The sequence below is a fragment of the Haplochromis burtoni genome, unplaced genomic scaffold (genome assembly GCF_018398535.1).
Source record: "Haplochromis burtoni strain Fernald_Lab_line unplaced genomic scaffold, NCSU_Asbu1 Contig_41, whole genome shotgun sequence".
Lineage (NCBI taxonomy): Eukaryota > Metazoa > Chordata > Actinopteri > Cichliformes > Cichlidae > Haplochromis > Haplochromis burtoni.
Window position 1 is genome coordinate 1,448,824 of NW_024582402.1, and position 21,650 is coordinate 1,470,473.

A 21,650-nucleotide genomic window follows, 5' to 3' on the forward strand; every position below is an offset into this window, starting at 1 on the left:
ATGTCAATATGTACTGTAATTTTTCAAACGCTGCCTCTCAGGTCTTGTACTCCAACCTATTAACTTATTGACTTTGGAAAAATGCAATGACTGTCTAAAATCAACCCTACCAATTGTATCTTTTTGTAAATAAGTGATTTTATTTTGTTGTCCATAAAAAGGTCAAGATTCAGTCCCATGAATTAATTTCATTACATCATATTCTCAGTTCAAAAAAAGCAACATAAAATTACAAATCATAATACAAAGAATAGAATAGGTAAGTACAGTAACCATATAAACAGTCCACTAATATTATCTAGCCCCACCCACCCGCCTGCCTGCCACTGCCCCACTCTAGCACAAAACTCAACAACACATCAGTTAGTATCAGCGATAAAAAAAATTCAAATGTCCCTTTTTTTTTTTTTCATTTTTAAAAAGCGCTTCAATGTTTCAATGCCGTGAGTTCAGCTTTACCCTCCCGCAGACTACACGATAGATAATGAACCACCCCCTCATTTGCTCCGCAAAACACAACAGACATGCATACAGTTTCGGTTTTTTCCCCACTGTTACCCCCGCCCCACCCCACCCGCGAACCCCCACCACATCAATAAACATTCAAGGCCAGAGGATACAATGTACATCAACTATAGTGGTGCATCAATAAAACGGTAGGTTTCCACACAGTTTCTTTGACCCCATGAGTGAGATGTGGATACAGAGGATTCCCTGATAACTCGACCTGTCAACGAAAAACTCAAAGACACTGTTTACTTCTAGAGAGAGAGAGGAAATAAATAACTCTCAAATTCATCCGACAGTTCAGATCCCTGGTTCGAGAAGGTAGCAGTTTTCCGTTATTCAAATATCAGACAGAAAATTTAAAAAAAAAGCAAAAAAAAAAAGCCACAAGATGAAACCGGGAATATTCCCCAGTTTAAAAACAATTAACAGGAAGTTGAGTGGTGTTCAGTAATTCTGCTCCGCTGCTTACCAAGCCCCACTGGTACTCCCAAAATGAAGTAATCAGATCAGTGCTAGTTCAGTAAATGTTCCCTTTGACAAAACGCAGCTGCTATCACTGACACCGGCGGGTCTGCTGTGCAGTAGGCACCTTCTCATGCTTTTTTTTCAGGGCCTGTTAGTCCAAACAGGACTCTTGTATCTTTGATGCTGGCCTTTAGAACACACTCTATAGTAATGAAGAAGACACAGAAACTTACATTTTATACCCTTATTACACTTTGGATACTTTGTACAATAGTGCTGAACTTAAGACCTGCTTTCGTCATGCTTGATCTGATATATATAAATGTGTAAATATACTGTATGAGACAGTATGTGTGTGTGTGCGGGTGTGTGTATGTGTGTGATGATGTGCAAAGGTGTGTGTATGTGTGTGTGTGTCTGTGTGTGTGGTGGAACCTGCACCACACCAACAGTGAGAGGCTCAAATATGGCTTGTGTCACACATGAAGCGTGCTGCCACCCATAAAAGAGCTCCTGTACATTTAGGGCCACGGAGGTTAAACCAGAGCTAGTAGACATGATCTCCCTTCACGGCAACCTGATCCGAATCGCACTGTTAGCCTTTACCATTAACATGCGTGGTTCTGAAACAACCCATGGCCCATTCTAAAACAAACACATTACAATCATGACGAGAAATAAAACAACAACAAAAACACGCTACAAAATTTTTTTTAAAAAATGTGCGGAGGCTGACTAACCCTGGTGATGAGTGCTACGGTAACAAGACATCGAAATCAACTTGTGCTGTAAGACTACAAATTCTCAGTACACTTCTAATGAAGCACGGTAATTCAGAATAAAATGACATAACATCTTATAGTTTAGGGGGAAATGAGCAGCTATTTTGTCTCCTTATTCCTTTAGAGCCTCTGAATCCAACCAGAGCATCAATCTCCACAATTCACCAGAAGAAACTACAATTATTCACAACCTTCTCAACAGCTGCACTCCAGGCTTAAAATGTACAATCTGACATCTGCTAAATGTGCATATTTGCTTCTTTTTTTGTCGTTGTTGTTGCTGGAAGTCACATGAGATGAATGACACACCTGTGTATATATATGTGAAGCGACAACCAGCAATTACCAGCTTACAAGTAAGACTGGAAAAGTGGAGGGGAAGCCAGCCTGGCTCTAAGCAAAGGTGACAAAATCCACTCAGCAGCCACTATAAACCTTACTATATAACCCTTTGTATGTGACATGCAGTTGTTTTATGGGGTGTTACAGGCTGGACAACTTCTTTTCTGGGTGCAGTCACCTTCTGGGGCAATTGTATGCGTGTCCCAAATTGCCAAACCTTTCCTTAAATCTTGCCAAACCCATGCACTCCAACCTCTTAACGTCATTCATTAGTACCTGATGGGCAACAGATTTCTGTTAAGAAATGCAATGTGAGAAATACTGAGTAGACCTGCTTTTCTATAGCAGTACTGTTAATGTGCCTTCTGACAGGCTTATTTCCATTTCAACCACTTATTAATTCCTGGTATGAAAAATGTCAAACTATACATGAAAAAAAAGAACTTAAAATAGTTCCCTGTGGCATGTAGCTGCAATTCTGCAGACAGTCAAATTTAACAGCCGGGAAATAACAGGGAGGCTCGCCATTCTTTGATCTTTTTGGAGACAAAATAAAAAAAGAAATGTATGAGACACCTAAGAGCCATAACACTGTGACAGTACTCCAGGCTTGTCCCTTGCATTTCCACCATAACTGACACCAAAGGACAGGAGATGGACCCCCAAAACCACACAAAAAAGGAGGAGGGTAGTGTTTGCTGGACAACTTGGTATATGCCCTGGCAGTCAGATGGATGTTCATTAACAGTAAACAAGGAGGGGAGGAGGAAGGGTGCACGTGCTTGACCAGTGTTTGTCCACAGGAGAGAGAACTGGTCAAGCTGTGGAGGTATTCTTCATACATACAGACACAGAAAACAAAACAAACAAAAAAAACACCAATATCTGATAAATCTCCATAAGCCTCCTCCACTCTCAGATGTCCAAGTCATCAGGATGTCCTTCATTTCTATCAGCGCTCACCCACACACAAACGTGTGAACACATTATTCAGGTGTCACAGGTCCATGGGGGTATGACTATACAAGCAACACTCACAGTGTTAGCACACACATTCACCACCAGACACTTCACCATTACATCTGTATGCCTTTTTTTGCGACAACGCACACCGTGAACCAGGTGAAGACATTTTAAAGCTGCAAATCAAACTCTTCCCTCATTAAAAACTGCACCTGTGAGGTTGTTTCTTTATCTACTGTAGTGTCATCTATCCTTATTAAAAATGTTCTAACCTTTAAAACAGGAAACAGAACATAGTTTGTGTTTGTGTTTAACCTGAAGGTGTGCTGCTTCAAGACACACAGATGTGACCAAAAATCACACAACCCCTTTAGAGCCCCCCCCCCCTTCACCCATATTTCTATGCAAACATGCCTATATCCACCCACCCCCCCACGCACACACGTATTCACAAATACACACACACAGTCTCATTCATACAAACACAGAGAGGCTGTGTGTTTCTCAGGCATGCTGTGCAGCCAGGTCCTGGTTAATAAAGCGTCGTAGCCTCTCCAGGTACTGACTGTAAAGCTCAATGTCGTTGTGGCCCGCTCCCTCCACCCAGAGCGGCTCCACGGCCTTGGGACAGCGCTCGAACAGAGCCAGGCCGTGGGAAAAGTCGATCACCTCGTCCTCTGTACCGTGAATGATAAGCACTGGAGATGGGATCTTTGACACCTTCTCGATGCTGGAAGAATATTTACAGAAAATGCAGAGAACGGAATCAATTTCTCTGTCCCATTGTAATGCATTTGTCTCAGCACGTCTTATGGCATGCAGATTGATTTTACATCTAATCTCTTTTTTTTTTTGAGGATCTGCGTTTGAAACCGGTGGTTCTATAAGATTTTTAATTTCTTCTGTAACAAAGAACAGCATGTGGTCATTCTGAAGGTTTCACTGCAATCCATCTAAATGCTAATAATTTCAGCAACAATCGAAAAACACGGTTAAGCTCTGTATCATTCGATTTGGGTGTAAAACAGTACAATTTTCCAATCTTTCATTAAAAAAAAACATTTACAGAGCAATGAGCAAGTACGAGGATTTAAAATGAACATTAACAAAATAATAAATAAAACCCCCTGTGCATCTGCTTTTTCCAAGCAGTCCTATCAAGTCTATGAAAATATCTTCAACAGACCACATCACACTGCTATACATCACCATTTAGAAATAAAGTATTAATATCCTGCAAGGGACTATATATAAAAGTAGCTTTGTGGCTAATCCAGGCATATTTATATCGATATGTTCATTAACACACGCTCTGTACCTTTTAAATGAACTGAATTTAAAATATGATGTCTCAAACTATCGCTCTATTGCAACAATCAACACTGTTAAGAAGTTAGAACATACAGATGGACTAATTCTGCTTCAGAAAAGAACTGAGACGCTAGTCATGTTTCCTTTTCACTTAATTAAACTGTAATAATTCACTTAATTCTAAATGACTTCCAAGTAATCAAATCGACAGTCTTCAGGTTTGCAGTCTTGGGAAGTGAACTTACTTTGGAAAAGCATCAAAGCAATATGTTTTCTTAGTGTCGGGGAAGGCAACCCTCATGCCGGAGGTGAGAGGAGAGTGGAGGACCACAGCAGCACACTCAAACCGCGATGCCAAATCGACTGTAGGCACCGTGCCGATGCTCTGTCCGTACAGGATGATATTCTCAGGGCTGATGCCGTACCTGAGACACAAAAATTCACGTTTCACAATAAATTTTGGCAACAAGTGACACAGCCTGTCCCCTAATCAGAGAGTTGGTGGTTTTATATTCCCAGCTCCTCCACAAGACAAAACACTGACTGCAAGTTTGTCCTGATTGCTGCACAGTCGCCATCAGGTGTGAGAGTGGGTGAAGAGGAACCACATTACCTCAGGTTAACAAATGCTATGCAAGTGCAAACACTGAACACAGAAATATGTTGAGCACAGTGTACAAGTGTGAAACTTCTCATGTCCAGATAAACGCTAATTTTCAGACTCGTGCTCTGAACGGTTTTCTTCCACCCCTGAATATTAAAGAGAGAACACGCTGTGCAAAGTTAAAGCATTTTTTTTATGCTTGCACACATAAGCTTGAGTTACAGTAGTTAATCTGTTTACTGTTTGCTGTAATTGCTAGTTACACTCACAGTTTGCACAGTTGGCAGGGTGATTAGGCCAGCTGGCAGGATGGGGAAAGAAAAGAAAATGATTCGCGTGAACAAGAAAAAAATAAATAAAAACAAAAGGGATTCATGCATGTAAAAAAGTTTGGGGGAAAACTTGTTGAAAAGCACAAACATACGTGGCATAAGCCACAATGAAAAGCACAAAAATAAAATGTTGAAATAAACCAGAATCTTGTTTTATTTGTTCAGCGTCCTCTGCGGTGCCATCTGGAAATGTTAATTTTCTACCAACATTAGGCTCATTAACTATGATGGCAGCAGATAAACAAGAGAGACAAGTAAGAAAGAAGAATATTAGATGCACCACTTCACGTAGAGCACAGTATGTCATCCTACTGTTTGACTGCGAGCCACTGTTTAGCTGTGACTACACTGGCTGAACGACAGAGAGAAGCCACTGTGGTCAGCAGGGAAAAAGCTTTCATGAGCCAACCAAATGTTTTTTTGTTTATTTGGGTTTTGTTTTTTTCAAAAAGTTACCAGTCAGTGATGTAAGTGGCCCTTAAAAACTTAAATGGCATTTCATGCTTGCTGCCCATTACGTTTGGACCCACCAAGGACTGAATTTGGGCCTTCTTACCTTGAGCGCAGGGCGTGCCAGGCAGCATCAATGTCAGCATATAAGTTCTTCTCAGAAGGCTTGCCAGTGCTAACGCCGTAGCCTGAGTAATCATAAGAGAAGATGTTGCAGTTGATGCGGGTCCCTAATCCGATGTAGAAACTGCTCATCTGGCCCAGGTCTACTGCATTACCGTGGGAAAACAGAACAGTGAACCTGAGGGACAAAGCAGAAAAATTGGAAAAAAGGAAGTTAGGCAGCGAGTTGTGCGGCCCAGGGTTGGTGTGAAATCCCACAAACAACTGCATTCTAAATACAGACACACAAGGTTGTGATCCACTTATCCAAAAAATGTCTCATGGTTTCCAGGTGCTGCTGTGCCTCTCACCTGGCATTTGGGGCACAGCGAATGTACATGCATCCAACCCTGTTTCCTCGGCTAGATCTGGTCAGGAATACATCCGTCACGTCCAGCTCTCTCTGTGAATACTGGAACTCTGCTCTCTCTGTGAGATGCAGCTTCCACCTGCCCTCACTCCCAACACTGCTGCCACCACCACTGCCACTGCTGCTACCACCACCTCCTCCTCCACCACCGCCACCACCTCCAACACCACCGCCGCCGCCGCCTCCTCTGTCACCTCCGCTAGCAGTGCTGAGTCGAGAGCGAAGTCCAGGGGCTCCGAGAGAAGGGAGACCAGTCGCAGACGTGGACCCAGATGCCGCTCCAGCCCCAGAAACTGGATCTGGGTCAGGGAGAAGAGCATAGGTGGGCTCTGGGGGGAGGAAAGCCAGTTTGGCTGCAATGCGGCTTGGGCAGGGGGGGCAGCAGAAGAGGCAGCATAGCTCTCGTATGGACAGACCGTTCATCTTCTGGTGGAAATACAGATATAGTAGACAGAATAATTAGGAGTCAGGAAAAACAGAACAAAAACAACATGCTACAAGCAAAGCCTTTAACCACTAGTTCACAACAGGGTTTCCCACAGTTTCTTTCTTTGTTTAAAAAAAAACTTTTTTACATATTTATTATTGTTTGGCTGATTAAGCTTACAACGCTACAATGGTGCAGTTGATAGAACTGTTGTCTTTCCATCACATGTTATTTCTATGTCTTTGTGGGTTCTCCAGGTACTCCAGCTTCCTCCCACATGCCAAAGTCATGAATGAGGTCAGATTAATTAGTGATTAGCGAATGGTTGTTCTGTCTCTATGCAATAACCCTGCAAAAATTGGTAACCTGTCCAGGGTGTACCCTGCCTCTTATCTGGACTAGCTCCAGCCACCCACACCCCACCAACCTTAATTTGGATAAGTAAAAGATGGATGGAAAGATGATTTAGCTTATGAGAAGAGTAGTGGTATCACATCATTCAGCAAAGGAAAAATATTTAATCAGTGAGGCAAAGATTTAAACTGCCATCTGCTAACTACACTGAAGATGAGATGTGATGCCAAAAGAACTATAAGTTAATTTAAACAGACTGATTGGTGAAGAGTGTTTTTCAAAGTGAATAAAAAATTCGGTTTTGGATGGATGGCTACACACAAATAGTTTAACCACCTCTGCTAACCAGCTGCCTTGGGGAAACCCTGCTATGTCCTGTTATGGACGTACCTGGATTCAAAAATCCCAGTATCTTGAAATCTACTGGCACACAATGGTGCCAACGTCCTCTGGTCTTGTCACTGAGCCAGCTGGATCTTTTTTTTTTTTTTAGGAAGAAAAAGAAGAAGATGAAGAAAGAAAGAAATGTTTAAAATGGTTTTGCGTCGCGCAACACGACAAAATTATACATGGCAATATACAGTTACAAAGGCGTGGCCGCTTTATGAGTCTCAGTCTAAAACAGTCGCCGCTGCTTTGGATTACATTTAGGTCATATACAATTATAAAAGTCAATAGCATCCTGGAATCGTATGAGGATGAGATCAGCTTTGTGGAAAGTATGTGACAACCCATTATTTGTCTGCTGTTGTTGACATCATTGCACACGACCCATAACCTTAAGTAAATATGAAATATTTAACTTCAGGTGTGGACTGTAGCTCCTAACCTCTCAGGGGGAGATTAAGGTTATTTAGATACCCTTGAAACGGGTGGACAAGAGTGCTTAAATTCAACACCCCCTCAGCAGACAGTCACACAGAGCGATATGCTAACGGTAGCTACATGGTTAACGATAATAACCTCTAGTGTTAGCCATCGATGTTGGCTGTATAACTGCAGCAGACTGCTGGCATAGCAATGCATGCGACCGATGAGCTAGATAAGGGCCAAGCTGCTGCTGCACACTAGCCGGTGCACACGTTAATATCAGCTCCGAGTCGAATAGATCATCACTTAGCGTTAGCGAGGCAAGCAGCTAGCGGCGGCTAGCTCGCTAGCAAGGTATCCTAAATGCGAGCTGCTTACCGATTCACAGTAGGCTTGGAGGCAGGAAGGTGTGCCCCTATTTGTACACAGAAGCAGCACAAGACTTCGATATTCCCTCTTTTGCCTTGACATGGATGATTTTACTCAAGTGTACTAACAGCTGTCGGTGGCTAGCTAGCTGATATTCATGGCAAACAGATTTTTTTTCTACTACTGTCTTACGACAACCGGAAGTGACGTAAGAACGTAATCCCTTTTAAAGCTTTATTATAATGTGACAGCAATAATTTATTATCTTGAAAAAAAATTTTTAATAGATATTGTCCGCAAGTAAATTTAAACAGTGTCATTCAGTTATCATTTTATTTATCATTGTTTATTATTGCACACTGTCAATCTTTTCTATATAGTGTCAGTTATATGGGTAACACCAGTGTAATTACAAAGGACAAAATAGGTGGAGGGGTTTACAAAGTTCTTCAAAATTTTAACAAAATAATAATACTAGTACTAATGCTAATACTACTACTAATAATAATAGTAATAATAATAATAATAGTAATAATAATAATAATAGTAATAATAATAATAATAGTAATAATAATAATAACAGAGTATATTTAATCACATCCGTGAATCTGGGAGATTAAATTAAAATAGCTCGAACAGCAGGTCACAGAAGCAAGGGTTTGTTTGTTTTTTCATATTCACTGGAGACAAAATGTATTTGAAAATGTGCTATTTGTTGGAACAGCAGTGAGGATGAGCCAATGCCACAGTGCAGAAAATACTCAATCAGTAGTAAATATGCTGCATTTAAAATCTTAATTATAAGCCCAGAAGTACTGCAAAATGCAGCTGTGTCGAGCTTGAAGGTGCTTATTATGCAGCAGAATGGATTTATGTGCGTGTGTGTGTGCACGCTCTATTATTTCAATAACATGGAGTAAAAACAAAACAAAATGAGACCAACTAGATATCATTTATTTTATTTATTCTTAGTTTTTAGGAAGTCCTAGCTTTCTGAATGCAAAATCTTGTCTTTGTTTACTGCCTCCACAATTATTTGCACCCCCATCCCAAGCTCTCAGATCCACTGCATTCTTAGCACTCACCACTCACACTAATAACCCTCTCAACCCACTCTTCGCATTATGCCCAATTATGTGATGAAGGACTCAAAAACAGAGACCAATGTGGCATAGCAGCCCTTCAAAATTCCTTACTGACTTAGTTTGCATTGATCCAGACATATCTGTGTATATGCATATGTAAAACTATTTGTATAACTATGTGGTGGGAAACAGGGTGGACAACCAATGTCCTGATACCTACATGTGATGAAATGCATATGTCTGTAGGTAATATGAGACAGAGAACTATAAAAGTGAGATAAATGTAATAATACAATACCTCAAATAAGGTTAGTAAAAGAACATGGCAGGAAAAAGAAAAAGAAAAAATATAAATACAGTATGCTAAACTAACCTTATAATGAATTTGAGAGCAAGGATATTTTTATTAATTATTTTTATTTTATCTGATTAACACTTTTTGCTTGTTTGTGTGTTTGTTTGTTTGAGTTTGCTTTTATGCAATAAATAACAGATATATATCCATATATTTTCATGTCTTTTTGCTGATTTCGTTTACATTTAAAACAGGTGTTATTTGGTGATATTTTGGTATAGATCCGGCCCTACATTTGTCTACTTATTATTTCACCATTTTCCTAAATAAGAAGTAGAGTTGCATGTCTTTGTCTTTAAACCCTCTTTGTATTCATTAAGGTGAAGGCGTCTGCCAGTTATGTATTTAGTCATAAGCTTTATTCGGGTATTTTTATTATTTGGCAAAATATTGTTAATGTGCTAGTTCACTCTGCAGCTTTATGTTTATGTTCTGTAACTCACAACATGCAGTACGTATAGACCTGTATGTGTTTGTGCGCGCGCGCGCGTGTGTGTGTGTGTGTGTGTGTGTGTGAGAGAGAGAGAGAGAGAGAGAGAGAGAGAGAGAGAGAGAGAGGTCCTCCATTCATCATTGATCCACTGCAGGACTGTGTTTCATGGGGGTGTGAATTATGGGCCCCTGTTGTCACTGTGCCTGCTCTGCGTTGGACGTTTCACCTCGCCACTGTAAATTTAAAAAGGGGATTCGATTTTGCTGACAACTGATTTCAAAGCCGCAGCTCGACCAAGTGCAGAAAACTGCACGGTACCTCCTGAAAGAAGACTTCATACTGCCCCGCAATTGCAGGATTTGGGGAATTTGCAAGGATCGGAACAAACCTAACGGGACGCAAAACGCATTCGAGATCACAGAAACCTCAGTAGATTTTACGCAATTACACTACGGACTCTTTTCCTTCAGGGAGGAGAAAAAACCCCAAACGTTTAGTTGACTGGGCGTTTTGGACGCGCAGTGATGCTACGGCGACGCACAACAGAGGGAAGGGACAGGTGAGGTGCGGCTGAGGAGCGCAATTTTAGAGAGGCTTTGAATACCCCCGAGCTGTGCTACCCAACCCCGGTTTCATCATAGAAAAGAAGAAGATCGACCGGCGAGGGCGAGTTGGCGATTGGCACCTGCCTCACCCTCCAATACCTGGCCATCTGGCACGGTGAGTATGCCAAATGATGGTGGGGTTTGGAGATGGATAGATGAACCGATGCTTTGAGGGAAACGGAGGGTGGTTGGGGTGAACAGGTAGTGTATAAGTGTGCAATTTTATTACTGCCACTAAACGCCATGCTGCATTATTACAGTTCTCCGGCTTAGATGTGGTACCGTCTGGACCTTTGTGGGCACGAGCTGCTCTTTGTGTCTGCTGTGCAAGTTTGGTGTTATTTGCGTATGACGTGCAAATCTTCATCATTTTGCTTTCACGTGTTGCATATGGTTTTGAAATGCTTATTCTTTATAGGCTTGAGTGATGTCTCAGCAAAATAACTAAATATTTAAATAAATAAAGACTCACAATGCACATTACCATGTAACATTAAAACGACGGATACGGCTTAATTAACATTTTCATTTGGATTGGATCATAGGTCGTGATTTGTGCCCATTGCTCCCCGGTGACGTATTTTACTGCCCCTCTGTGTACATTTATGATGGTTTTCTTTAGTGTTTGCAAGTGTTTTTTTTTTATTTCTTTAACAAGAGAAAAGGTTAGATGTGATCATTTAGAAGCCATAAAGTCGATTGATTATGTCATTACTCACTTGTGTGGTTACAGGGTGAATGTGCAAAGAAAACAGTTGATAAATGAAATGAAATTGAAGAAATGGAAAATTGTTGTGAATTTACACATAGACACATGTGCCTCAATATTTTCATCGCATAGGTTCAGTCACAGAGTGACACAAACTGAAGTCACTTTATGTCTTTTCTCCTAAATGTGCCTTTTACAGTTACAAGAACTGACACCCGAATAGTCCATAACCAGCCTGCGCACTCAAAACCTCTATAGCCAAAGTTAAGTGCTCAGTCACTGCTGTCCCAGCTTCTACTGAAGTGATTTAACAGTTACATGTAGTTCACTGTTTACAACTTCACCCTTCATACTAAAAGCTATCAAGTTCCACAGAAGGACTATTACAGCTTCCAGCTGCTGTAATTTGTGTTTGTTTTTCTGTGCGAGCTGAAAGGCAAAAAGAGATGGTTGGTGACAGACAGAAAAAGACAGACAGGCTAACAATGCAAAGGATGAAGCAGTCCTGGCATAAACTACAGGGGGGGTAAAAAACACAGAAAAAGAAATGATGGAGCAGAAAGCACAAGTGTTGAGGGAGAGGGGCTGCAGACAGCACTTGGAGCGGGTGTGAATGGTTTCCCTGTTATCCCTGCTGCCCACACAGACATCCACACAGCAGCCGTGCGAGCAGGTGCTAACCCCACCACACAGCAACCGCAGGGAACAACAGGTGCAGCCACTCTTTCCTTCAGCCTTCCTTTGGAAATCCATCTAACACCTACCCATCAAAAACATACAGCTACACCAAACCTTTCTAACATCCCCACCCCAAAGCCCACAGCCCATACTGAAGGGAACCAAATGGATACTTCAGTGTGCATTTAGGAAAATAGCAGAGGATGGCCAGGAATGAGGAATTTAATTATAAAATCTATTATGCCATAAGCAAAAGTGGAACTACTTGAATTGATAAAGCAAAGCGAGCTGCAGGTAAACACAATGTAGAAAGCGTCAGGTTGAGATAGCTTCCCATAGGGACATTTAATGAACTCTATTGATCACATAGGACTCTATTCAATCACATATGCTAAGCCACAAACGGAGAAATTCAGTCTTGGAGGGAAAAAACAGAGAAAGAGATTGGATTCCAGAGTAATACAGCCCAACACAAAGAGAGTAAATCAAAGGCAGATTACTGTGATGGGGTTGTTAAGTACCACATTTCTAAAAATGTGTAGAATGACAGTCTCAGATCCTGTGTGTTAAGCAGAGTGAGATGAAACAGACAGAAGATGTTGGAAGGAAAGAGATGTTACCTAACAGCTTCTCTGTTCCTATTGCCAAGAGAATACGTCAAGCAATTGGCGACAAATTGCTCCTCTTTACCTCTGGTACACAGAAAGGAACAGTCAGACACCCCTGGTTTAACACTGGGAGGCTGCAAGCTGCTGCAAAACCAGTCGCTTTCTTATCAGATTTACTTGTTTCTTTATTTGCCAGCCCCGAAGATCTTTTATACTCAATAAACTCGGTTGGGTGAGCAGATTTTTGTGAAATAAGTTAATGCTTTCTGGGGGTTTTTTGTTTGTTTTTTGTCCTTTTCTAATTTTCTCATTACATTTAACCCGTAAGTTGCTCACTGTAGATTGCCTTGTTCTCACACAGCCTGGACATGCCTACCACCCACTCAAGTAATGGTAACATACGCTCTTACAGTGTTTGGATGAACTTTACTTTCCAGACTTGATGAATGAACTCCCACCTGCCCTAACAGTAATTTCTGTGTCAAAGCGGAGACAGGATTATCCACTAATCTGATTGTAAAACAAAACAAAGCTGCGTCTAGTATCAAGAGATTTGAAGAAATGCTTATTTTCCTCAAAAGGAGCCAGCATATTACGAGGCTCCAGTTTCATACAGGGAGCCATATTTATCGGGTGGCGGGGTTTGGTGGGATTCTTCAGAACAAAATCGACACTTCAAAGGGGCGATGGAGTTCTCAGACCTCGGGGCAATGAAATCAGAAGAGTTTAAGCAGGCAGGCATCTGCTGGGTGACCTATTCCCGCTGGGCCCTCGGTGCATGGACCTCAGGGAGTCATTCTGCAGGATTAAAGGGGGCCAGAGGGTCAGGAGTCATGCAGGCGTGCTTTCTTTCCTTGGCAGAACTTTGTTCCCTATGCTGAGATAGGTGTTTAAAATATACTCCTTTACGCAAAGCTTCTCTGTGTTGATGTGAGAGGCTTTCAGGAGTTTTACTGCCCCCCCCCCCAGCAAGCCCTTCCAGATGCTTTAGACGGAAAGAAGCAAGATAGCAAGTACCCCTGCAAACAGAGGAGCGTTACCTGTGGAAAACTGCCGTAAATTGTCCACAACACCATAAAGTGCACACTGCAAGATAAATGATGTTCAGGTGGCCAAGGTGGCTGAAGCATGTGGATTTAGTTGTTGCATCAGCCACATGCGCCGTGTAATAATACCGTGCAGTTATTTCCATGTTAAAATCCCTTCAGAGTGGCCATACATCTTCAGTTTTATGACTCTTCTTTCAGTGATTCCTCCCTGAGGGTGCTGCTCTTTTTATGTATGCCTGTGCACATTCTTCACACGCTATAAAGGCCTCGCATGCAGGGATGGATCATACTATTATGAAATGTAATCAGCTGCCAAATACAAGCTACCTGCAAGCTTTTGAAATAGTAAATGACATCAAACATAATCTGAGTAGTTTTGGATAACTTGATACATGAGCATGTTAGATTACTCAAATACGTGTGTTCTTATTGTATTGTTCTATCCACTGCCTTACCTCATCAACACCTCCCATTACTCCCTCACCCAGAGGTGAGGCGTGGGAAGGTGTACGCACATATTTCATGTGCGCGTACTACACGTGCGTGTGTCGCACATGAGCTTGAAAAAAGGAAGTATGTCTCGCAAATCAACCCTCTCCTTTGCACGTAACTCGTATTCCCGTTTAAGTGGCTAGAAATTGGGTTTGGAGCGTTATCACAGCTGTTTCAACTCAGACAGATAGAGACCGCCTAATCTCCTTCATTCTGTGATCTCATTTACATCACAAAATTGCAAAAGGGAGAAAATGACCATCCACTCCATGCTTTCACTGAAGCACTCGCACACATCTACGCGCGCACACAAACAAGATAAGCAAATAACCAGTAACCTTTTCTCAAATGCCACCACTAAGGCACTTGACTTTTTACTTCTCTGCACAAAATGAATGGGGCTTTATATATATATATATATATATATTTCTTGGGAGCTTGGTCTATCTTCTCATATTTTGCTGCTTTTGTTGTCCAACACATTCAGTGAGCACCTATGCCAAAAAGCAGGCTTTAGTTATGGCAGCTTAGCCGGAGGGATTTGGAGGATTTTTTTTATTTTTTATTGGGAAATAAAAGCATTCGAGTCCTTTGTCTTTCCAGCTACTTGAGACTGTTTTGTGGCCTGGTGAAGCTTTGTTGTGGCTAATCTTTCTCTCCCCTCTCTGTCCTCGCCTGCACCCATCCCATCTTCGCGGCAAACACAACTTTTCTCTTTTAATTATGGCTTTTCTTCTGGGGACCCAGTCACAACTGAACGGAGAGGAGCAAAGCATAGCAGAAACACAATTATACCTGCGAGGAGGAGAGAACCTTCTCAGGGGAGGTGTCAGTGTATGGGTGTTTATACGCTGCTGCTGCTGCTGCTGTGGGAGTGTGTGTCTGTGCAAGCATGCATCATGTACATGTGTACAAGCAGATTCTTTGGCATTTTTGATATCTGCAGTGAGAAGACCACCTATTGTGGGCTATGATCCTCTTAGCAGGCCTCTGCCAAAAGAGCTATATTTACTGCTGCCGGTGATCACAGCACACAAAGAACAGCATGTCATGAAAATGAGCTACCTTTCAGCCCCTTCTACACCGGCATAAGAGAAGCCACTAACAGAGTGTGAGATGTATGGTAATGGATGCCGCGCAGGGACATTAGCACAGCCTATTTAGCATAGTCTTTGTTGAGGTAGAAAAATGAATAGGCAGGTGGATGACGAGTGCTGGTCAGTGAAAAACACAAGGTTAAAAAAAGAAAGAAAAAATACAACAAATGCAACGATTATTTTTGGCTGCAAAATCCACCGTTTATTTTTGTCAAAAGAGAACCAGTTACCAAGCAGTAAGATGATTTCTTTCCTTGTAATGAATGTTAAAAAATAACGAGGCTTTGCTTCAGAAATTGATAAGAAGGGAGTAAAAAAAAAAGATTCTGCCTGGAGACAGATGTCATGGACACCATTAAGACTGTGTGACTAAACAGGATAATGACTGTATAAAACCAGGTCAAATTCATAGGCGAAAAACCCCTGTCGCTGTTGTGTAATTAGACTGCATCTTCACTGGCGTCGTACGCACAGGGGTGTGCGTGCGCTTGACTCTGTGCTCATAGTGTGTGTCTGAGTGTGTGCACTGCATACTCATGTGCCTGCCTCCAGCTCGGAGCTGTGCAGTGAATGTATATGTGCTTACTGCAGTCAAACTCTGGTTAGCAACGTTTGCCCTTGCTGCAGCTTTGTACAGCACGGTAAATGTTTTCTGTGCGTGCAAGTCTATGTGTGTGTCTGTCTGCGTGTGTGCGTGTGCTGTTTCAGATGTTTTCATATGCATTTCTATCCCACAGTAGCAATAAAAAGTACATACATTTGCCTGTTTTTTAGCCCACAAATTGTTGTTATTTGCATGTTTAGATGCATCCTCTCTACTTTTCTGCACAAACCTGCCTGTCACCCAGACACTGATAGCTCCCTGCATGCTGTGTGTCTGTCACTACCAGCAATTTAGCTTTAGGCAAAGGGCCTGTTGGAGAAGATGTCTGAGGGGAGATGAAACCCTCTCTGGCTAGACTCCAGCTCTGTCCATCCTATTTTAATTACCTATGGCACTCACCCAGGGGAACATCACTTCCTCTCTGTGTCTTCTCCACCCTTTTCCTCATCTCCCTTCTGTCTCTTTTTTCTTTTTTTGCTAGCACCGTCTCTTTTCATCTCCTTGAGCCTCATTATCTCTTTTGCAGTTTTTACCTTTTTCCGCTTTCACCCATAAACTAACAGCACACAGCTGCGTCAGAGCTATACGCAGAGGTAACCTTTGCATTAGCATATAAATGACCCTATAGATTGAATAGTATTTTAGGATATTTAACAGCAGGAGACAGATTCCTTTAACTCTGATTAGACCCGTTCTAAGGAGACAAGCAGCCACTTGAGGGAATATCGCCTCCACCTCAATAAAGATAAAGACCGCGACACTTCCACTTCTGAGGAGCGCGTGACTGTGTCCGTCATAGACATTTGCTCTGTCCTGTCATTGAATATGAGCGCATGTAAACACATCAAATATCTGTGTTTTAATTTAGCTTCTTCCCAACCTGCTTCCTTTGACACCATGTAGTCTAGCCACCTGTTTTGAGAGATTTTCACATTAACCATTCTGAACTTGCGTCACAGACCCAGTCCCAGATTTACAACAAAGACACACGTCATTCATAAAATCCGAGTTATCTATAGAGCAATGTGTGGGAATTTACCCAATGAGCCATGTCAAATTAACATTTTAGGGATCCATGCTCATTTACTTTCCTTCTGAGATTAAAAGACAAGTTCATTTAGCTAAATACCAAACCCGAAAGCAGGTGAAACTTAGCTCTGTCAAAAAATTGAAAGAAAAATCCCATATTACACCTTATAACAGAAGTGTAAAAACATTCATTCACACTTTTACAGGAAGTTTTTAAAGACTTCTCCATGAAGCTCCCAGCCATAGAAAGAGTCTTGTACATAACACATGTAAAACAGTGATAAAACACCTTGTTTTTGCTTTTTCCAGTCTCTGCAAAGAGCTAACCTTCTGCTCTTTACATTTAATTTCCAGAGCAGAAAAGAGGAAACAAAATGTTGAACTGCCCATTAACAGAGATGGCATCCTCAACGTGTACGATAAAGACAGGAGCTGTAACCCACCTTCAGAGTCTTTGGATCTTGGAGCGATGACTCCAAGAATTCTCAGCTTCTCTTTTGAAATATAAAGCTCATGTTGATTCTGTTTTTAGTGTCGAAACAGATTTGTGCATGTCTACATGAAGGCTGCCACATCACAGTTTGATCTAACTATTTAACTGGTATCACTCTATTAATGGACAAAATTCAAATTCATCATGACAAACACCCTGGTCAGCTACAAACACAGCTCATCACATTTTGCCTGAATTGAGTCTACTGTACAGTAGCAGCACATACCAAAGAAAGATTCTGGATTTTTTTCACTATTTTTTACCCTTCCAGTGCACCCTTTTCATTTTCAGCTCATATCTGATTGAATCCTATTAATGAAACGATACTGATTGTAGCGCGGAAAACTGAAGTCTGAAGGTGACCCACTTCTCCCATTTTAGCCCGTGTCTGTGTTTCTACCCTTAGGCCATCTTGCTTTATTCCGGGCTTTAACCTGCATACTGTCCTCAAGGAGCAAGTGTGTTACAAATGAGAACAAGGTCTAAAGGATTCTCTCTCAGCTGAGTCTTTAATACTGCCATAGCCAGCATGAAAACTCTACAGTCCAGTTATCCTTGTAAGTATATTGTATATCGCATGTTAGTAAAAGTCAGTCTGTCATAATAATACAGCAGAGGAGGTCTCAGAAGCTCACTGGGGAAAAGCATTGAAAGCACTGCACATAGTTCTTTAAGGCCAAAATTGTGGACTCAGAGTTTAAACTATGTGTTTAGAGACCAAATTGCTTGTCTCCCATCCCCCTCCATGCGGGGACCCACACCTCCTTACATCTGTGTCCATGTACACGACTGCATGTGTACTTGTGTTCCTGTTTAAGTGTGTACGCATCAGTGTGTGTTGTTTGTTTGACTGCGCACACATATGTGGGCAACGTATGAGTTAGAGGGCAGACCCGCCCTCCTCACGTTTACATCTACTGCAATAAAACATCTCTCCCTAGCTTTGCTATTGGTTGCTACGGTAACAAAGGCACAGAGTGGAGTGGTTGCCGCAGCCAAACAGTGAGCGAGAGACTGAGAGGAAAAAAAAAAAAAGATTCTGCCTGTAAGACCTAATCACAACAACAGATTCGGTGCATCGCACCGTAAAACACAGCTTGGTAACAGTCATGAGTAAAATGTCAACACCATGAAAAGATAGGTTTGGATTTTATTCATCCATAATATCTTTATATATATATGTGTCTGTGTGTCTGTGTGTGTCTGTGTGTGTGTCAAAGGATTAATTAATGGCTGTAGTGTAGCTGGGTGCAGCACAGGTCATAGCATTGAGTTGATGTCTGCCTGTATGTGTAGATGTGTGGGTGTGCGTTGGCGGCCTCGTGTGCCTGGGTGGGGGGGCTAGAGGGTGTTGCTCAGGCTTTGCTCATGGCCAAAGCTCATCAGTGTGAATAGGGATGGTGCTCTTTACTCCCTATTTAGCAGGATGAGAGTGTATTGATCTCACTCGGTAGCTTTAATAGCTGAGATGTCATGCAAATATGAGCATGTGCAGCGTGTATTCAAGGCCAATGAGGCATTTAGGGACAGGATCATTGGTAAATATTGAATAGTTGATCCTCGAACTAGATGTCCTTCACATAGCTTGTTGACATACTGGAGGTTGTATAGAAGTCCTCAGCATGCTGCTCACCCCCTCTGGTTCCCGTCAGATCAGCTGTGGCAGGCGAGACCTCAGAGAAGAAGACTCACTGTCAAATGAAGCTCAGTCACAAGTGACGAGTACCAAACATATGGTCAAACTGATAAGAAGTGAAAGCCGGTGTGTGCGCTCCTTTAGATGACCCGCTGATTTGCTAATTATGTGGGTGTTAGCAGGTGATTTGCTAATGAGCTGCCTGATGAGGCTAGATTGCACCGTGCGGCTGTCGTCGTCATTACATGCGTCCCATGATAAGAGTGTCAGTGTCACACCATTTAATCCTATCACACCAACATGATCTGACACAAATAGCATAACATCCTTTCTTCTGCTCCACTTGCTCGCCTCTCCTCTCCTGATTTCCTGATACTCATCCTGTCACCAGTCTGGTTTTTATAGTTTGATGAGCTGGAAGGCAGTCGCAAGTGGCATCGCTCTTCCTCCCTTTTTGTCTTTCATCTTTCACTTCTTTATTCGGGATTTTGGCTCAGCTGGGAAAACTCAGAGCCCTTGATAATCAAAGAGTTGCCCCAAACCTCTTTTTTTTATAACTCAGATCATTAAAAAAACAGTACCTTTGTCTTTGCACTGGATAGCGGCAAAGGTTTAATAAGTTGGCTTGGCCCAGATCGTATTGCTTATCTTATGGATCAATAACCGTAATCAATACACTCTCTAATGAGCAGGCTTAATTAATCTTTTACCAGAGGGTTTTAGTATGTTTGGGAGTGTGTGTTTTTAGCCTTTACAGGCTTTCAGAACAATCATTATATAGAACACCTTTATGCAGCACAAGATTTTTGTGCAAGTTAAAATTATTTTGGTTTTTGCCTTCAGAGCTGCTTTAATTCTTCATGGCAGTGATTCAACAAGGTGCTGGAAACATTCCTGGGAGACTTTAGTCCATATTGACATGATTATATTAACACACAATGGCTGCAGATCTGTAAGCTGCACATAAATGATATGACTCTACCATTCCACCACACCGCAAAGCTGCTCTATTGGATTGAGATCTGGTGACTGTGGAGGACATTTGAGTGCAATGAACTTATTGTCATGTTCAAGAAACCAGTTTGAGAGGATCTGAGCTTTGTGACAGAGTATGTTAGCCTGCTGGAAGCAGCCATAAGATGATGGATACACAATGGTTATAAAGAGATGGAGTCAAGGGAATATCCTTCAAACCAGGACACAACTACCAGAAGCCTGAGTCGTTAATATAAGGCAGGATGGATCCATGCATTTGCGTTGTTGTACCATTAGAATGATGCAGCCAAAATCTTCTTCTGTCCAATTTTGTTTTAGCTGTTTTACCTTAGTTTCCTGTTCTTAGCTGACAGGAGTGGGTCCAAGTGTGGTCTTCTGCTGCTGCAGCCCATCTGCTTCAAGGTCTGATATGTGTGTTCAGAGAGGCTCCTCTGCATACTTTGGCTGAAATGAATATTTGTTTGACTTACTGTTTCCTTCTCATCAGTTCAAAGCAGTCTGGCCATTCTCCTCTAACATAAACAAGCCATTTGAACTGCTGCTCACGTGATGTTTTCTCTGTTTTGGCGTATTCTCTGTAAACACTAGAGATGGTTGTGTGGGAAAATCCCAGTAGATCAGCAGTTTCTGAAATACCCAGGCTATCCGTCTGGCACCAACAACCGCATTCATCATTAAACATGTCTAAGACAAAAGATATGATCATTGATTTTAGAAAATGTATTCATACACAAGAGGTCATGTCCATTAAGGATCAGACAGTGGAGCATCTTCAGTCTCATAAATGTCTTGAAATAATTATTGATTAAAAGCTGAACTTAGAAGCAACTGTGAGGCAAAAAAAGGCACTGGTGTCTAAAATGCTCTCATTTCCATAGTGATAAAACCAGGATGATTTTATTTGATCATGCTTTGATTGAATCTTTTCGTATCCTTTTTCTCTGTGTCATGGTTTGGAAACATATCTGTAAAGAACAGAAACTCACCCAGTCACATTGTTAAATGGTCTTATAGGCTGATATTTTAAAGGCGCCACAGCTGAACCAACATCGCCGTACACCAGAGAGATACGGGGTTTGGCTGGTTTGATTTTACTTGATGACTCGCATTGCTTAGTAGTCTTAGTTTTTATTATAGATGTAACTATTGTTTTCACCTCTTGATCATCAATTGTCCGCTTGAATCATCAGTTTATTTATGTATCTGTTTATTGCTGAACTGTTAACTTTTCTGCACAAACCTGTTCTTAGATGTCACTGAGCTGATCTGTCATGGCACCCCCTGGCAATTGCAGAAGTAGCCCCTGGGGTATTTTTTTTACCCCACTGGGAATCACTACTGCTGGTGTATTTGAAAGGAAAAAGCTCCTGTGGTTCAGAAATATAAGATCATTGTCGATGGGGCTTTCAGATTTGTAATACTATTAAAAATATTCAAATGTGTTTGTCAATTCTTTATGCAAAAGATATTTTGACGCGCGTAGTTATTTGTTTCATTTTGTATTTCTTGAACGCAAATCCAGTTGAACTT

The 21,650-nt window shown here is 41.6% G+C and overlaps 2 protein-coding genes across 2 annotated transcripts in view; one reads left to right on the forward strand and one right to left on the reverse strand.

Annotated features, from left to right (window-relative positions):
* Positions 1 to 118: 118 nt before the first annotated feature.
* LOC102288514 (alpha/beta hydrolase domain-containing protein 17A) lies at positions 119 to 8,441 on the reverse strand. The gene is made up of 6 exons (XM_005920544.2): positions 8,261 to 8,441; positions 7,463 to 7,548; positions 6,233 to 6,717; positions 5,866 to 6,060; positions 4,619 to 4,798; positions 119 to 3,792 (listed from the first exon to the last, which is right to left on the reverse strand). The coding sequence occupies exons 3-6, from the start codon at positions 6,712 to 6,714 to the stop codon at positions 3,567 to 3,569; spliced, it is 1,083 nt and encodes a 360-aa protein (XP_005920606.1). The 5' UTR covers positions 6,715 to 6,717; positions 7,463 to 7,548; positions 8,261 to 8,441; the 3' UTR covers positions 119 to 3,566.
* A 1,790-nt stretch (positions 8,442 to 10,231) lies between these two features.
* LOC102313929 (semaphorin-6B) overlaps positions 10,232 to 21,650 on the forward strand; it is a 35,794-nt gene continuing 24,375 nt past the window's right edge. Inside the window, exon 1 of the mRNA XM_005920541.3 lies at positions 10,232 to 10,844. The gene's annotated coding sequence lies outside the window, so the exon portion shown is untranslated. The remainder of the gene's footprint in view (positions 10,845 to 21,650) is intronic.

What these genes read in the sequence shown, in the direction of transcription:
- LOC102288514 (XM_005920544.2), bottom strand. Translation starts at nt 6,714, where the DNA reads ATGAACGGTCTGTCCATACGAGAGCTATGCTGCCTCTTCTGCTGCCCC. An exon ending in TGGCACGCCCTGCGCTCAAG is followed by an intron (nt 4,799 to 5,865) that starts GTAAGAAGGCCC and finishes TTTGTGTCTCAG; the next exon opens with GTACGGCATCAGCCCTGAGA. An exon ending in TGCTTTGATGCTTTTCCAAA is followed by an intron (nt 3,793 to 4,618) that starts GTAAGTTCACTT and finishes ATATTCTTCCAG; the next exon opens with CATCGAGAAGGTGTCAAAGA.